The 16,500-nt window shown below is 51.3% G+C and overlaps 1 protein-coding gene across 1 annotated transcript in view; it reads left to right on the top strand.

The window, feature by feature from the left end:
• The first annotated feature begins 262 nt into the window (after nucleotides 1-262).
• Nucleotides 263-16,500, top strand: part of ZDHHC7 (zinc finger DHHC-type palmitoyltransferase 7) — a 27,130-nt gene continuing 10,892 nt past the window's right edge. Inside the window, exons 1-3 of the mRNA XM_021702523.1 lie at nucleotides 263-521; nucleotides 12,633-12,718; nucleotides 15,849-16,180. Of these exons, the coding sequence (XP_021558198.1) occupies nucleotides 15,866-16,180 (315 nt within the window). The 5' untranslated portion in view covers nucleotides 263-521; nucleotides 12,633-12,718; nucleotides 15,849-15,865. The remainder of the gene's footprint in view (nucleotides 522-12,632; nucleotides 12,719-15,848; nucleotides 16,181-16,500) is intronic.

Raw genomic sequence — 16,500 nt, 5'->3', positions numbered from 1 at the left:
GTCCGCCGAACTTGACAAGCAAACGGCGCGGCTTGCACTGTGCGTCAGCCCGTAGCCCCCATCCTTTCTCCTCCGGACTTCAGTTTGGATGGATCCCTTTATTTTGGCGAGAGGAGCTTTCGACTAAGAGCTGCCTTTGACAAGGAACTGTTAGTCTTCAAGACCCTCGGCTCCGCGAGGATCCTGGCTTCCGAGTCCCCGCCAATCGCCTCGAGCTCCCTCTCCGCGGCCGGCAGCGGCGCAGCCGGAACTGCGCAAGCGCGGCGCCCCTGACCTCGCGGGGTTCACTTCCGGGGGTCGCGCAGCCCGGCTCTCCAGGCTGGGCTGTGCGCCCTCGTGTGTGCTGGGCGGCCGCCTCCCTGCGATCGGCCCGGCGGGACCCACCCGAACCGAGCCGCGGAGCCCGCTCCAGCCCGGCCATGAGCGCGGCCGCATGATGCGACCCTGCCTCGGCTGGTGCAGTCGCCGCCGCCGCAGGCCGGGAGGAGCCGCAGCGCCGGGCGACCCCGCCCGGGCCTCGGGTGAGTGCGGCGGGCTGGGCCGGGCTGGGGCCCGGCAGGCTGCTCACGCCCCGGGCTCCCGGCCCCCCGGCCCCCGGCCGCCCTTCCCTCGGCCCCCTGCGTCCTCTCCTCCACCCGCTGCGCACCTGCGACCTTCCCGAGCTCCTCGGGGGCACCTCTGTGCCACCTTGTGCCCGCACTTGACTTCCTTTCCAGGTGTCTCCTCGTCACTCCTTCGTTGATCTCTCGGGATCGGGCCCGAATTGCAGCCCCAGGTTTTTGCCTGACCTTGGGCATGACACCAAGCTCTCCGAGCCTTGTTTTCCCCCTCTAATAAACTAACCACGGGCTTGTTCTTAGGGCCCAAAGAGAGAGTGACTATAAAACCCTACTGTAAGCTGTAACAGTGGTTTATAGGCATGTGTTACGATGGGCTTCCTTGAACATCGCCCGTGGCTTCTCGAATGCTCCTGTTCTTACCTTCCTTTTAAAAAGTTTTAACTATTCTCTTTTATTCTTTGCCCATCTTCCTGGTTATCTTCCCTTACCCCGTCAATGGTCTTTGTGGGGAGTTGCGGGACAGGGCATCTCGGACAACCAGGTCAGCCTTCAGGGCAACGTCTGCATCTCTTCTTGGTGCTGCCAAGGTTCATCTCTCCCAAGGAGTCACTGCTGCTGGAACTAAGTCTCTCTGCTGTGATGGACAAACTTTATTAGCTTATAAATAACACGTTTATGATAGTAGTTAAATAGGAGTGTAAGAACTGTTGAGGTAGCTGGCTGCCTTGTAGCCTCTTTTACTGACCACTTGTGCAGTGAGTCCGCTTGGTGTATGTACTTACCGCACATGTATTTGTCTATCGTACTCTTCCTGTCTCAGATGGTCTAGAAATCTGGGTCAGCTATTTCTTCCTAAACTCCTCACCCCACAGATGACAAGTTTAATCTTTTTGACCTTGTTTTACAACTTGTACTTACCCAGAGCCACCTTTATAAAAGTCACCTTGTTAAATTTGCTTGTTAGGGGGCACCTGGGTGGCTCAGTCGTTAAGCGTCTGCCTTCGGCTCAGGTCATGATCCCAGAGTCCTGGGATTGAGCCCCACATCGGGCTCCTTGCTCAGCGGGAAGCCTGCTTCTCCCTCTCCCACTCCCCCTGCTTGTGTTCCCTCTCTCGCTGTCTCTCTGTGAAAAAAATAAATAAAATCTTAAAAAAAAAAAAAATTTGCTTGTTAGGAAGTCAGAACTTTGTTCACGTGAAAGGTTCTTGGGATAGTAAAAAAAAAAAAAAAAGGATGGAACAGAAATGTTAAATTGCATTTCTTGACATTCTGGAAGATAGGAGGGTTCAAGTTATTGAAGTTACTTGGGTTGTGTATTTTGGGGAGTTAGACTGGTGGGTTCACCCTGACTTTTGCGTTTAGAAAGGGAGGAGAACAAGACTATCTGAGGGGTGGTTTCCTAAAGAATTCATTAAACAACCATGGGAACTTTTTACGCAGATGTCTCAGCTCAAAGCAGAGGGGGTAAAGTGTGTGCAGAAGTATTCCACTACCAATCGCTCAGAGCCTGCCTTAGATTACAGTGTACAAACTGGACTGTTACAGCTGTGCTAATCCACTATAAAAGCAGAAATCTTCTAGAAAGGACAAGCATTAGTATGAACAGAATGGCCCTCTCAGTGAGAGAGAAAGTACTAAAAGGATCTTAGTATTTTTTTTTTTAAGATTTTTTTTTAATTTATTTTTTTAACAGAGAAAGAGACAGCGAGAGAGGGAACACAAGCAGGGAGAGTGGGAGAGGGAGAAGCAGGCTTCCCGCCGAGCAGGGAGCCCGATGTGGGACTCGATCCCAGGACCCTGGGATCATGACCTGAGCCGAAGGCAGACGCTTATCGACTGAGCCACCCAGGCGCCCAAGGATCTTAGTCTTGATTCAGTCAAAAGTATGGATTGACTTCTCCATACCTACTGAAACTGTTACCTGCAGGCTTGGGACTTGTTAGTGGTATAAATAATATAGTTTTTGGTAATTTGAGAAATGGCACTAGAAATAAGTTTACATATGAACTTAATGTTTGGGGTGAATTGGGAAGTAGTTTTCCTGATGATGTGGGAGTGGCCCTGCTCCACTCCATGTTGGGCAGCTCTACAAGACAATTTTCCTAAAGCAGCTTTTTGGGATTATGTTTCTTAAGAATAATAAGTAATTATTATTCTTGTTTTGTTACACAAATACAGCTTATTTTGTTAAAAAAAAAACAAAGTTAAACACTAGACCAGAGCATAAGGTCTCAACACTCATTGCGTTCCCTTTTGGCCCCAAAGCCAGTGTCCAGGGTCAGTATTGACAACTTCTGTGTAACCCTTCGGCTGTAGCATCTGAGAAGTGTCCAGGCCAACCGTGAGAGTCAAATCCAGAGTTTAGAGGGAACAGTCTGCAAGACCACCCTCACTTCTGACATCAGCTGCAAGTTTTGGGGTTCTCAAAACCACCCTCAGTTTTGATGGTTATTTAGAGAAGGATTCACAGAACTCCCTGAAAGCTGTTATGCTCACGTTGTGGTTTATTACAGGTAGAGGATAAAGATTAAAATCAGCCAAGTGAAGAGGCTTCTAGCAGAGTCTGAGGAAGGAGCAGAGGTGAAACTTCTGTCGTCCTCTCTGTGTGGACTCAGAATGTGTTAAATTCCTAGCACTGATATGAGACAGTGTGCACGGGAGTATTGCCAACCAGGGAAACTCATATGAGCCTCGGTGCTCAGAGTCTTTATTGGGGTTCCATTTCATAAGCGTAACTGATTCATTAATGGACCACGCTGATACTGTGTGACCCAAAGCCCCCCTCTGAGTCACATTATTGGTCTTTCTGGTTTGGTCAGTTCCCACTCTGAATCGGATTGTCAGCCAAGGCCAAAGGCCAAACCTCCTTTTGGGCAAGGTTGTATTTTTTTTTGTTAAACAGCATCCTTCCTTTTTTCATGGTCCCTTTCTACTTAAAAATACACTCTTTTGTTTTACCACTGACGAATGTCTACCTTCTAGAACATGGAGGAGACAGAGGCTACTGGGAGAGTTCTCTCAACCTTGAGTCTTTTCTAGCTAAAAATCTCTCTCAATATCCATCAGTCTTTTTCTTTCCTCTGCCTCTGAGGAAGAGAGAATCCCATCGTTCCATGAACTCTGTGTCTGTTCTTTGCCCTGCCTATCATGGGACAGGCATTTAGGCATTTCCTCTCACTTTTGCCTCTTTGATTTCTTCCCATTCACTGACTTCTTTGCCTCTATCTACAAACATGTTCTTGTCTTGCTACTCGTAGCTCTTCTTACTGCTAAGTTTTATTCCATTCTTGTAGAGCCTTGTTAGAACCCTATTGTCTAATAAAATAAAACTCCGTGTGGGCCCAAGGTAATGCTATACATTGGTATAGCATCTTCTAGTTTTGAAAATACTTAAGTCATCCTGGGATGTCTTGTATGTAGTGGGGGCTTGGTAAGAGCTTGATTAATGAATAATTTGGCTGGGCAGAGAGTAAGAGTCCTCTACTTGGAGGAAAGAGCAGGAGCAGACGCACGGAGGGGTGAAAGGGCATGGCGAGGGGACCAGCATGAGCGCCTTGTGGAAGAGACTGTGGTGAGCACTGAGCTCAAAAAGGTAGGGGAGCCAGATTCAGTGGAGCCTTGAATGCCACGGGCAGGGCTAACAGGTTTGGAACCAGACTGCCTTTGTGACCCACACTGTGATTTTGGCTGTAAGTCCTGTGGCTACACAGAGGGTGGTGAATGGACCTGGTGACCTTGAGATTAGGATTCTGCAGAGGTACCCGCCAGAGGTGAGGGTGCCTAAACTCGGTTGTGGGAAAGGTGAGCAGGGAGGGGGCAGAGCCCTAAGCAGGGAGTGTCCTTGCACAAGTAGGAAGGGGTGAGGGGCTGTGTGTCTAGAGGGTAAAAGGTACTTAATGAATACTGGTTGCATGAGGAGTGCTCTCAGTACGTGGGAGGAGAGGCCCGCCCCCTGTGTCGCTGGTGCTTTGGAAAGGGTGCAGTTCTAGGCTCCATGTTCTGGGAGAGGGTGCAGTTTATTGGCAGCACCCTGTAAGCAGGGAGCAGTCAGGATAGAGAAGCTTCCAGTGTCTCTTGAGACAGGCTTTTACAGTATCATTTCTTTGTTGAAATGTTTTGAATTCTCAGAGTTCCAGAGTCCCTAATTCAATTTATTCATTACAGAATGCATTTTCTAAAACCAACTGCTCTGGGAGGCGGTGTATTTTAATGGAAGAACGTGGGCTTTGGAGTCAAGACAGTCCTGCGTCCACCCTTTCCTGGCTGTGAGCTTGGGCAGGTTACTACAGCTCTAAGGCTTCATCTACTTGTGTCTGAAATGAGCTGATACTAGCGCCTTGCTTTTAGGGCAGCCGCTGGTTCTATGGACTGATGTGTATAAAGCCCCCGGTGCCGAGAGACGGTGGTAGGAATTGGCCTTTCCTTTCCTTTACGATATCTTAGGTCGTCATAGATTCGCATCTGACCGCTGGCTACATTAGTAGCCTGGCGCATGTTCGTAGTGTTTTGGATTTGGTTGAGTCTGATGTTATAAAAGTTCATTTCATTTTAAACAAGGAAACCCTATTTAGGAGCATCTGGAAAGAGGCGGGGATTCACCAGGCTGATTGAGGTTCAGCTAGTCCCTGGGACAGGACACCTAGAGAGGCTTGGAACCCTAGTGTTCTTTTTATTTCTGGATTTAGAATTCCTCAGGGTTCATTTACCTTCTTGGGATTTTTAGAAGAGCTGCTCCATTTGTCTTTCAGAATCAGCTGTGGCTCTAGTGCAGGCCTAACGGACCTCTGGCATATGGGTGAGCGTTCCCTCGAGACCACCTCAGCGAGCCTGCACGCTCGGGTGACACCCCAGAAATGGAGATTCCCCCAGAAAACCCCTGCAAGTGGGTTTCTCTCTTCCTCCTCTTCTCCCTCTCTCCCCATAACCTTCCACATTTCTCCCTGACTGCTTTTCCTCAAGGCTCCCAGACTTCTGACCTCACCCCCCGTGCCAGATCCCACTTGACCCCCTTCCTGTTCCTGTGGGCCTCCTCAGGTGCACTCCCTGGTTCTCTTATTCATTCCACAGATGGGTGTGGAGTGTGGAGCGTCCTGGGGGTGTGTCAGGACAGCGGGGAACATCGTGTGGAGGTGATGAGAATAGCAAGCCGGCCAGTGAGGTAGGGAGGGTAAGTGAGGTCAGCACGGTCTGGGTCGGGTTGGGCTCTAGACTACAGGAAGGCCTTTGGATTTTATTCTAACTGCAGAGGCCCTCGTTGGGTGGTTTTAAGTAAGGGAGGAAAGTGATCTCATTTAGATCTGTGAAAACGTACTCGGCTGAATGGGGGTGGATTGTGGGGTGAGGACAGCAGTGAGAGCAGAAACCGTGCTTAGGAGGCGCCCTGCACACTGCCCAGGGCCAGGCTCGTGGGCCTTGGTTTGGCTGGGCGGGAGGGGGAGGGGGTCAGATTGGGGTTGGTTTTAGAGGTAGCGCCCCCGGGACTTGCTGAAGGGTTCAGTGTGGGGAGGTGGGGGAAAGTTCAATGAAGGGTAACTCCTGTGTTTTGACCTTGACACCTAGATGGAGGTGCCCCCATGGAACCGTGAATGTCGGAAGGGTCTGGTAGGCAGAGGGCCTTGTTGAGGAGCCGGCTGATACACTCAGTAACACATGGTTAGTTGGGGGGTTCCTAGATATATGTGTTTTTAGCAGTGACAATGGGCCTGAGAGCCTCTAATATCGTTTAGAGAGAACACATAGATAAAGGGAAAACCCAGGGTTGAACCTGGGCACTGCAAACACTGAGGAGTCTACAAAGACGAGGACCCAGTAAGAGACTGAAGTGTGGCCCGTGGGAAAGAAGGAAGAACCCAGTGCTGCCCTGCCCCCATTCACGAGATTGACTGCGTTCTGAGTCCCATCACGTGGGTGTGTGCCGCCATTCGCCATCCTTCTGTATTTTAGTGTGGAAGACCTTTCTAGAAACCTTAAATAAGTTTACTGTTCATAGTATGGGTAATGTGCCAGCCTGTTATTGAGACTTGGCTTTAGTTAGCGTAATATTCTGTTGGTTTTTTTCCTTAAAGGTTAATATTCTGTTCTTTAGATTCAATAATTTGAGAAAATTATTGTTTTGTACAGCATGTATTATCGGTGGGGTTTGAAAGCGCAAGCTAAATCTTTCGTGATTACAAATTGACGGAAAGAACATTTGAGAATGTAATTGCCATAAATACACTGTACCAGATTATCTGAATGCTCCATTCTCTCAGCAAGTTCAGCTAGGACTCCACTGTCTGTAGTCTTCCCACTGGGTCCCGGCTCACTTAGCATCCAGGCTGAAGGTTGACACCCCCAGGCCAGGCGTGCCTGACCTCCCCCTTCACTCCCCTTCACTCCCCTTCACTCCCCTTCACTCCCCTCCCAGGTCGCGACCTGCCGGATCTTACTGTTACCCTGAGTGGCGCCTCCGCTGAGTTCTTACCTCTGCCCTGCTGACCCAGCCTCAGTCCGACCTGGCTACCCTGTCACTTCCTCCCCACTGGGTTCTTAGTCTCCCCACGACCTCCAGGTCCCTGGAGTTTGCTGTCCCCGGGCTTGTCAGCCTTCTCCCCTTCATCCTGCACTCCCCGATGAATCATTTCAGCCCAAGTCTTGCCTTTGATACCCTGGTTTTCTCTCCTATCATCTTGGCTACTCTCCAGCCCCATAAAGCTTTGGGTGCCAAGCCTGGCTTCTGGATAGCAGGGCGAGCCACTCCCATCACGGTGTTAGAAACTGGGCGTCTGCTGCGCTGCCTGGGCCCACGGCTCCCTTGGCTGTCCTCCCCGCAGTGTCTCTTCTCCAATCTCAGTTGCTTCCTGCACTTGTTAACGCCCCCAACCCACTCCTGACTCCTGGCTCAGAAGACGGTGTTATGGAGCGTGAACGGCTTTAGCTTCAGTGCATCTCCATGGTTCTCTGTAGACGTCCCCCCTTCCACCCGCCCCACTGTTGCTTCCTCCGTCTCAGGAAGAAGGGTCATCCCCCTGAGTCTGCAAACTTGGGCACTCATTCTTTTTAAAAACAGAAAACTGCAGTGAGCCTAAATTATCTCTGTAGTTGCAAGAAAAGTTCAAATAAGTACAGGATGAGAAAGAAAAAAACAGGAGCAGGCATGGCGGGGCCTCCTCGCTGATGTTTTCTTAGATTGCTGCTAGCTTAATTGGCTTAACTGCACATATATTCGTTCTGTTTCCATTAAATCACTTTTGGGGCTGTCCTCGGCTTTTAAAAGCTAGCCAAGGTCGGGCGCCTGGGTGGCTCAGATGGTTAAGCGACTGCCTTCGGCTCAGGTCATGATCCTGGAGTCCCGGGATCGAGTCCCGCATAGGGCTCCCTGCTCGGCAGGGAGTCTGCTTCTCCCTCTGACCCTCCCCCCTCTCATGTGCTCTCTCTCATTCTCTCTCTCAAATAAATAAATAAAATCTTTGGGAAAAAAAAAAAAAGCTAGCCATGGTCAAAGCAGGATGCAGTATGGTGGGATTTGTGTGGAGCCCCAGGGACTCACGGGGGTGAGGGGCTGGCGGGGACTTAACCCCGTGGGTCCAAGGCGGCCCGTGTGCAAGTGGGGAAACCAAGTCTAGGTGACCCTTGAACAACATGGGTTTGACTGCACAGGCTACTTATATGTGAATTTTTTTTGATAAATATAATACAGTACTGTAAACGTATTTTCTTTTAGGATTTTTTTTTAACACTTGGCGTCTCTTGCTTACTTTATCATAAGAATACATGCAAAAATTGTGTTCATTGGTTGTTTATGTTTTAGTGTGGAGTAGGCTATTAGGCTATCAGGAGCTAAATTTGGGGGAGTCGGAAGTTGTACATGGATTTTCGACTGTTTGGGGCAGGGTGGCGACACAGCCCCCGTGTTATTCCAGACTCAGCTGCACTTAAGGATCTCTGTCGGAGCATTACGTGAGATAATACACGAGAGCGCAAGCTGAGAGGCAGAATTCCCTCGACTTTTCCTTCTAGCTGCATATGTCCGGCACTTAACTGCATCTTTAAAAAGGTGCTTCTTTAATTTCCTCACCGCCCAGTCTCCCAAGCTCCTGGCACTTGACCAAACCTGCTGGGGAAAGGTCCCTACTGAGCTGAGCCTCTCCCGGCACCTGCTTTGGGAGGGCTGACTGCTCCAGCCTTCGTGCTCTTAGCTCCCTGCTCTTAGGCCCCCCTGGCTCCCTTGTGGCTCTTTGGACCCTTGTCAGAGCTCCAGCCCCACACTGCTGTGGCCCCTTGGGTGGTCACGTCCGTTCCCACTTTGTCTCTCGAGGACGGAGTAGCAGGAGGGCAGATGATTGTCTGCTGGTTTATTCCTGAGGCACCTCAAGTTCCGTGAGCCTGAGTCTGCGGCTCCCGTGTTCTGGGAGAAGCAAGCGGGACAGAAACGCCTCCGAGTCCCTTTCACTTCCGTATGCTGTGCCCCAGCCGTCCCTTGCCGTTGGTCCCTGCTGTGCTCTTTCTTCTGGGGACAGCGCTCAGTCCCCTGCAGGCCCCACTCTCCTCTTGGCCCCAGCCAGCTCCTTCTCTGTTCTGGGTGGTGGCAACGGCCTCCTGGTTGGCTGGCTTCCTCCTTCCATCCTTGGTCTCACCAATTATTTTTTAAAACATCTGTCTATTTACCAGAGATCTGGTGCCTCCTGTACCAGCAGAACGAGTCCAGACTTCCAGACTCCTTAGTTGGGCATTCTGAGTACTCTGTGAGTGGCCCCATCTGCCCTTCCCCTTCCGTCCTTCCCTCCCCTCCTTCACCCTGAGCTCAAGGCCCTTCGGCTCATGGGGTTCCTGCTCCCACCTGGGCCTCCTCACACTGTTCTCGCCTCCTGTGTGTACCTCGCCTGTTGTCAGGGCCCACCGTGCTGGCCTCTTTACTGACACTTTCTCCGGCTCCTCCAGATTGAATTAGCTGTTGTCATCTCTCTCCCTTATCACACTTTGCTCCTGATTTGGGGATAACACTTAGCACATTATTTACTGGCCTGATTCCTGCCTCTGCTGGTTTGTGAGCTCCTGTGAGCTAAAGCCACCGTCCGTGGTTGTGCATCCTGGGGCCTGGTGTAGAGGATGGTGCTTGGAGCCCCCCGCCCCCCATGGCTGAATTAAGTAGATCTCTCAAGGTTCGCGTTTGCTTCATATGCTTCTTCTGTGCCTGAAGCAGAGAGTTGCTTATTCTTGCTTTTTATAGGTCATCAGTGGGTGTATGAATAGTAAAGCCATAATGAGTTTAAATAGCATCTTAATATAAACATGATTATCAGACTCTAGGGTAGACATTCTTTTTATTGCAATAGTGAAAGTAATTGTATCTTCTTTTTTTTTTTTTTAAGATTTTATTGTTAAGTAATCTCTACACCCAGCCTGGGGCTCGAACTCATGACCCTGAGACCAGGAGTTGCACGCTCTACTGACTGAGCCAGCCAGGCGCCCCTCTTGATTCTTTTTTGTCGTGACTGATCACCAAAGAATACTGATGTCTTTTGTTTATTTATTTGTTTTCAGTTTGTATTTGAGGATACATTGTTTACAGCCAAAGAAAAAGGAGGGAAGAGGCTAAGAACCTCGTCTGAAGATACAGACGGAGGTCAGTCAGGGACATCGTGGCCCCTGAGTGCAGTTTCTGGAGGAAGCATCTGGCTGGAACTTGGCCTCCGCTTCACCGTTCCCACCCCGTTCCCTGTCACCGTGCTGCTTATTTTTCTCCTGTTCATTTTTTAACTGAAGCATAATCAATGCACAATGAAATGTACAACTTTAAGTGCCGGTAGCACCAGTGGTCCGCTCAGGATGTAGGGCATTTGCATCACCTCAGAAAGTTACCTTGGGCTCTTCTCGGTCACTCCCCTTGTGCTCGAACCCCTGTTCTGATTCTTTCAGAAAAAATTAATGTTGCCTGGTTTCAAGTGTCATATGGGTGACATAATATCTTTGAGATTTATCCATGTGGTCGCCGATCTCGCAAAACAATTTTCTTCCTCTTCGCTGCTGAGCAGCGTGCCCTCGGATGAGCACGCCATAGTTTCTTGGGCATCTCCCGGTGGTGGATGTTTGGGTTGTTTCTGGTTTGGGGAGTATTAGGAATACAGTTGCTGCGGACAGTTCTCTCCCTGCTTTGTGTTCAGATTCATTTCTCCTGGGTGAATACCGACAAGCGCAATTGTTGACTCACAGGGTGGGTGTCCTACTTGGAGAAAGTGTCAGGCCGCTTTTCGAAGTGGTTGCTGTGTTGGTTCCTTTTCAAAACGTATAAAAGCAATTGGGGATTTGGTCTCACTCTAGAGACTCTGCGGGAAACCTGATGTCTGCGATGAGCACTCTTAAATCTTGCAGAGCCAGTTTTACTTTAAAACATGGGTCTTCAGAGTTGCTGGCTGTTGCATAGCCATCCCCTGAACAAAATCACTGTATGTACAGAGTCACCCACACTAGCGTCGGCAGCATGGAGTCACGGCCGCCTGTGTCCCTCAGACGTTCAGAAGGCGCTCGGAGCACTGGCCCCAGGGCGGCGGGGAGGCTGTCGGGCAGGTGCTGAGGGAGAGGTGGCTCCTGAGGAGTCTTGCGGTGGCTGCTGGGCAGAGGGGGTGACAGCCTGGCCTCGGCGGAGGCTGGGCAAACTCGGGGCCGGACAGAGAGCGGCCTCCGCTCTGCCCTGGAGAGTCTGGCTGGTGGCAGAGACTCGGGGGTACCGTGCCACCTGCGGACCACCCCCTCCCCCCTCTTCCACGCCAGCCTCCTGCTGTCCTAGTCAGGGGTCTTGGTTTCAGAAGATAGACTCCGACGGAGGGTTTGCTTAAGCAGAAAAATCATCTCTTGGAAGGAAACGGGGTAAGGACGGAGCGGCCAGGCACGCGGAGAGGGCGGCCAGGAGGGAAGCGAGACTCGTGGCGGGAAGGGCTGCGGGAAGGGCTGCGCTTTGCTGGCCTCCTGCCGCGGGCGCGCTGGGCGAGCTAGTTCTGTCTTACACTCTCTCCTGAGGTCTCTGTCACTTAATTCTCCTTTTGGGAGAGTTCCTCATCTCTCGTCCAATCCTGTTGTTTTTTTGTTTTTTGTTTTTTAATTTTAATGCTATCATTTTTATTTTTCAGTAACTAGGAAGTTCTCAGAATGTTCCTCTTTTGTTTCACAGATACAATGTCTTAACTCTTAAGGTTTCTCTCTGCAGTTTGCCTCTTTTGAATTCCTTTTTCCCCTCTTTCTGGGGCTCTGTCTCTCCTGAGACCTATTTTGGGCTTTCTTCAAAACCTCTGACCTGTATGTCAGTTGAAGCATTCTGCTGTCCTCCTAGAACATACACAGGGATGCATGTCAGTTACATGTCATTAAGGCTGGAAATAAATGGACAGCTTTAAAAAAACTCATGAAAAGATCTGTGCTGGAAATAAAGACTAGTTATATTGGGGGGGACTCCCCCCACCATCTTGGTATCTTTAGGCCTTTCCTCTCGGGCCAGATGCGTGCTTTTGGAGAGGCCACATCTGGTCACCCACCTGCCAGCGATTTGGGAGCCGGGAGGGAGATGCCACCTGGGAGTTTCTTCCTTAAGTAGATGGCCTCGCTCGGTTCCCTGCTTGCTTCCTGTGCCTTGTTCCCTCCCACAGTGGGCCTGGCATCCTGTCCAGCACCTCTCACCTCTTGGTCTCACTCTCTCCCATTTTCTCTGGAAGTCTTCTGTTGTGGCTGCTAAAACACTTGTTGACTTTTGAAATATAGGCTGGTCCGGTTTGGTTTGGATGATCCCTGGGGATCTTGCTCAAGAGATTTTGCCTTCTCAACTTGTATTTAATGCCAGGGCTCAGATAGCAGGAAGGTAAAAGGGGCAGATGTAAAGTGAATGACTTCATTTTCAGGATTGTCAATCATTTCATAGTTTATTAGTAATGAAAACACAGAGTAATGATTTCATGGTTAAGGATAGTTCTGAATGACAACTTGATGTGTAAAATGTTACGTTGGTTATATAGCTCCCCAAATTGATCCTATCCTATGAAATGTTATGTACTTTTGTCATTGAATGAGTCACTTTTCTAATTAATTGAGTTTGTTATCTTTCAGATCCTGTCACATAGGACACTATGCACCTTAAGATCCTGAAGAAGAGGCGCAAGATGTTCAAGTGACGTTTAGAGATCATTTGTGAGGTAAGCGAGTGACTCTGGGCAGGTGTCTTGTCATGGCGTCCTTCCTGCCGTGGGCATCGACTGTGTTCGTTGGAAGGGCAGCGCAGGCAGTACAGAAGGTCAGTCTTTTTACTTACCGGCTTTGGTTTGCTCACCACTTACCCGGAAGGTAGAATGTGCCTCTGGAGGGGGTTCTGTGAAGTGCATTTGGAAGTTATCCGCAGCTATTACAGGATGAGGCGCCTGCCAACTGACAGTGGAAAGTTTTGCTCGGATGGTCATCTGCTCAAGTCGTGGCGATCTCCTGTGGCACTTGCCCTGTTCTGGGAAACAGGGCTTTCTCTAACATGAGCATAAACTAAGCTTAGGTTTGGGAGTGTGGACAAAATCCCATTAAATTGGCCATTAAAGTCAAAAAAATGCTGACGCACCATCTGCTGGCCTGTTAGTCGCTGCGTGGTGCTTTCTGGTTTCTCTCAGAAATGGTCTTCAGCAGGAGATCAATGGCAGTGTGGCAGTGAGTGTGGAAAGAGACGCGCCCTGACCCCAGGGACTGGTACATTTAGTGTTGCTGCGCAGATGGCCGTGCGGCCCGCTCTCCTGTGTCCCGCATGTGCACACGGTTCCGTGTGAAGGGGCTGCTGCTTCATTTCCTCCCCGCCCTTCCTCTTGCGTTCATGAAGTATAAACACGGTGACTCAGCAGAAGGCCCGTGCAGTGGGCTACACAGAACTGAATCTATCCGCCTACTCTGCTGTGTTCATTGATTGTTTTCTTGAAAATAAGGTGACTTTTGGGTATCAGATGATTTTCCCATTGCCTTCGGGTGGATTGTACAAATTTGGCTTTGTAACGTTTTCACATAAATGTCATGCATCCACATCCTTGTGAGATTGTCTGGGAATCTCCTACCACGCCCAGGGTTGGCGTCTTTGTGGCTTCTCTTCCTGCAGGACTAGACCTGCCGTCTGCGGCCCGGGTAGGGGTGTGCCACGACAGGGCTGCAGCCGGCTCTCGGGCGGGGGTTTCTCACCAGTGTCTCCACCGGGAAGGCTGGGCTGAGCTGGTTCCACGTTCACTGTGTTTGCCTCTAGAGACTTGCGGTTCTTGCTTTCTGGAGGGAACTTAGACTGTACGGACATGCTTGGACAGAAAGCCAGCCTGTAGCCTCTTGTCTTACTGCCCTGAAAGGAGGCGCCCACTTGTCATGGGCAGTGTCCCGCCAGAGTAGCCATAAAGCAAAATGAATTCTGGCCGGAGGAATTTTTCAGCTTCAGTGCTTGATGATTGTATAGTTAGGATTCAGGAAGACCCTCTTGTGGAAATCACTAGGAAACTACTTGAGTCTGAGAAGGGGACCAGTTTCTTGGTGTTGCATCTGTCTGATAACAGACATGCACTTGCTGGGAGCCCAACAGCGTGCACACCCCGAAAGGGAACACGGGGAGAGAAGACCAGTCCCTCCGTGTGAGTCTTTCAGGAGGTGAGACACACAAGGCCTCTCTTAAGATAGAAAGGGGTCCGTATGCTGCAGGCAGCACTGATGAGTGGGGCCTGGGAGTCCCAGGGAAGGGAGAACTTTCCCGTCACTGTCTCGGCCCCTGACAGAATGGGGCTGGACCCAGGTGTGGGCAGAGCCAGGGTCTACTGTCCTCGTCAGGCAGTCGCGTCTGGTGTTCAGAAACCCTCTTCAGAGGAAGAAGAACCCTTCAGGATGGCGTGCTTGCGAGAGAGGAAGGTCAGGCCCTGTGGGGCATGGAGGGTTTGTGTGGGAGGAGGAGACGGGCACGGTGCTTGCAGGGGACGGTGGAGGGCTCGGCAGATGCCAGCCAGGACGGCTGGCTGGAACCCGTCCACGTTCTTTTTCTCTTTAGTTCCTTCTGTTTCACCTACAAAAAACCTTAAAGCTATTTTTGTCAGACCTAAGAGCAGGGTTCTTTTACTGCCAGTGGGACCCCGTTTCAGGTCTCTCTCGTACCGGTGAACATTTGTACATCGCAAGGGAATTCTGCAGAGGGTTTCCCGCATGACCTCCGTGAGCAGGCCTGTGCGTTCGTCCTTGTCGTCGCTGTGCTGCAGTTGGCGGGGGGGGGGGGGGGGGGTGGTGGTGAAGGAAGCCGCGCCCGGACTGGAAAGATGGAGCCAGCAGGGCTTGTGGCGGCCCCGGGGCATCCTCCTCTCTTCTGCTCCTGTTCCACGGCGCCGGGAGGCCGGGCTCTCGCACGGAGGGCGCTCACCCGAGCTCCGGTGCCGAGGAGGTACTCGGGCCGTTCGAGAAAACACTGTCGGTGCTTCTCTGTCCCTTGTACAAACACCTCGAGGCCCGGTGAATGGACTCCTATGTCCCCTCCTTATGTTTATCACGAGCGTCCAGCTGCCCTCCGGTCGCACGCTGGTCACAGAAGGGCGTGCATTAAAGCAGCAGTCCAAACTAGTCCGGGGGAAGTTTCTCGTGAGTTCCTTCAACCCCTGTACGCGCTCAGACACAGGTATTGTAGGAAATACAGGAAAGGTGTCGGAAGCAGAGCTGAAGGGATGGATTAGCAAGTGAAGACAACTTGTAGGAGAGGAACGCAGAGAGGAAGGCATTCCAGAAACTGCAGAGTTGAGGGCGAGCGCACCGTAAGCGGCGGCCCTGGCCTCAGCGCTCCAGCCCGGGCACGGTGGGGGAGCGCGGCCCAGCGCGGCTGGTGGGGGAGGCGGGCAGGAGCTCGGTGCTCCGGGGTCCACGGGCCAGCAGAGGATGGCGGGGGGCAGGGGGCGGGGGCTCGGGGGCCGGGGCTCCGCACACACGGGGCAGCGCGGGCTCTGGCCGCATGCCACTGGCTTTGTCGCCCCTGGGGCTGGGAGTCTGCATCTGGCCTGTTCCTTCCACTGTCTTCGCTCCCCTGTGGCTGGCCGAAGGCGAGTGTGCGTGCCTCTCAGCATCACCCAGACGGTGGGGCTGGCTGTGTCGCAGGCTGTCACCTAGTCACTAAGGTGGAAGATTGTAGGGTTCAGATCTTGTTCAGTTGTTGTCTTCTTTTCTGCCCTGTTTAGACGGTCCTTGTGAGACGGCCAGGAGCAGAGGAGGCCATCAGGCTTCAGGTGGCCCATGAGCAAGCGTGCGTGTGTCCCCTGAGCCTCATCGGCTCTGTCCGTTCCCCTCTAGGGTGCGCCAGGGAAATCATGCCGTCATCAGGACACCGGCTCCGGGATGTCGAACATCATCCTCTCCTGGCTGAAAATGACAGTTACGACTCTTCGTCCTCTTCTTCGTCGGAGGCTGACGTGGCTGACAGGGTCTGGTTCATCCGCGACGGCTGCGGCATGATCTGTGCCGTCATGACGTGGCTCCTGGTCGTCTATGCGGACTTTGTGGTGACATTCGTCATGCTGCTGCCTTCCAAAGACTTCTGGTACTCTGTGGTCAACGGAGTCCTGTTTAACTGCCTCGCGGTGCTGGCCCTGTCGTCCCACCTGAGAACCATGCTCACCGACCCTGTGAGTACTCCCTGTCGCCCTGCACTTCCCGTGTCTGGTCACGGGGCGCCACAGACCCTGAGGTGAAGGGCCTCCTGCTCCTGTGGCCTCAGGCTTTTATTAATTCCCGGGTACAGGCTTGTGGCGTTTGTCATTTCTTCTTTTTTTTTTTAAGTTTATTTATTTATTTAAAGTAATCTCTACGCCCAACATTGGGCTTGAACTCAAAACCCCAAGATCAAGAGTCGCTACTCCACTGACTCAGCCAGCCAGGCGTCCCACATTTTTCATTTCTATTTTATTTTATTTTATTTTATTTTATTTTATTTTATTTTATTTTA

This window comes from Neomonachus schauinslandi, chromosome 16 (genome assembly GCF_002201575.2).
Source record: "Neomonachus schauinslandi chromosome 16, ASM220157v2, whole genome shotgun sequence".
Taxonomy (NCBI): Eukaryota; Metazoa; Chordata; class Mammalia; order Carnivora; family Phocidae; genus Neomonachus; species Neomonachus schauinslandi.
The sequence above is the reverse complement of the archived record's forward strand: the minus strand, read 5'-3'. Positions and strand labels throughout refer to the sequence as shown.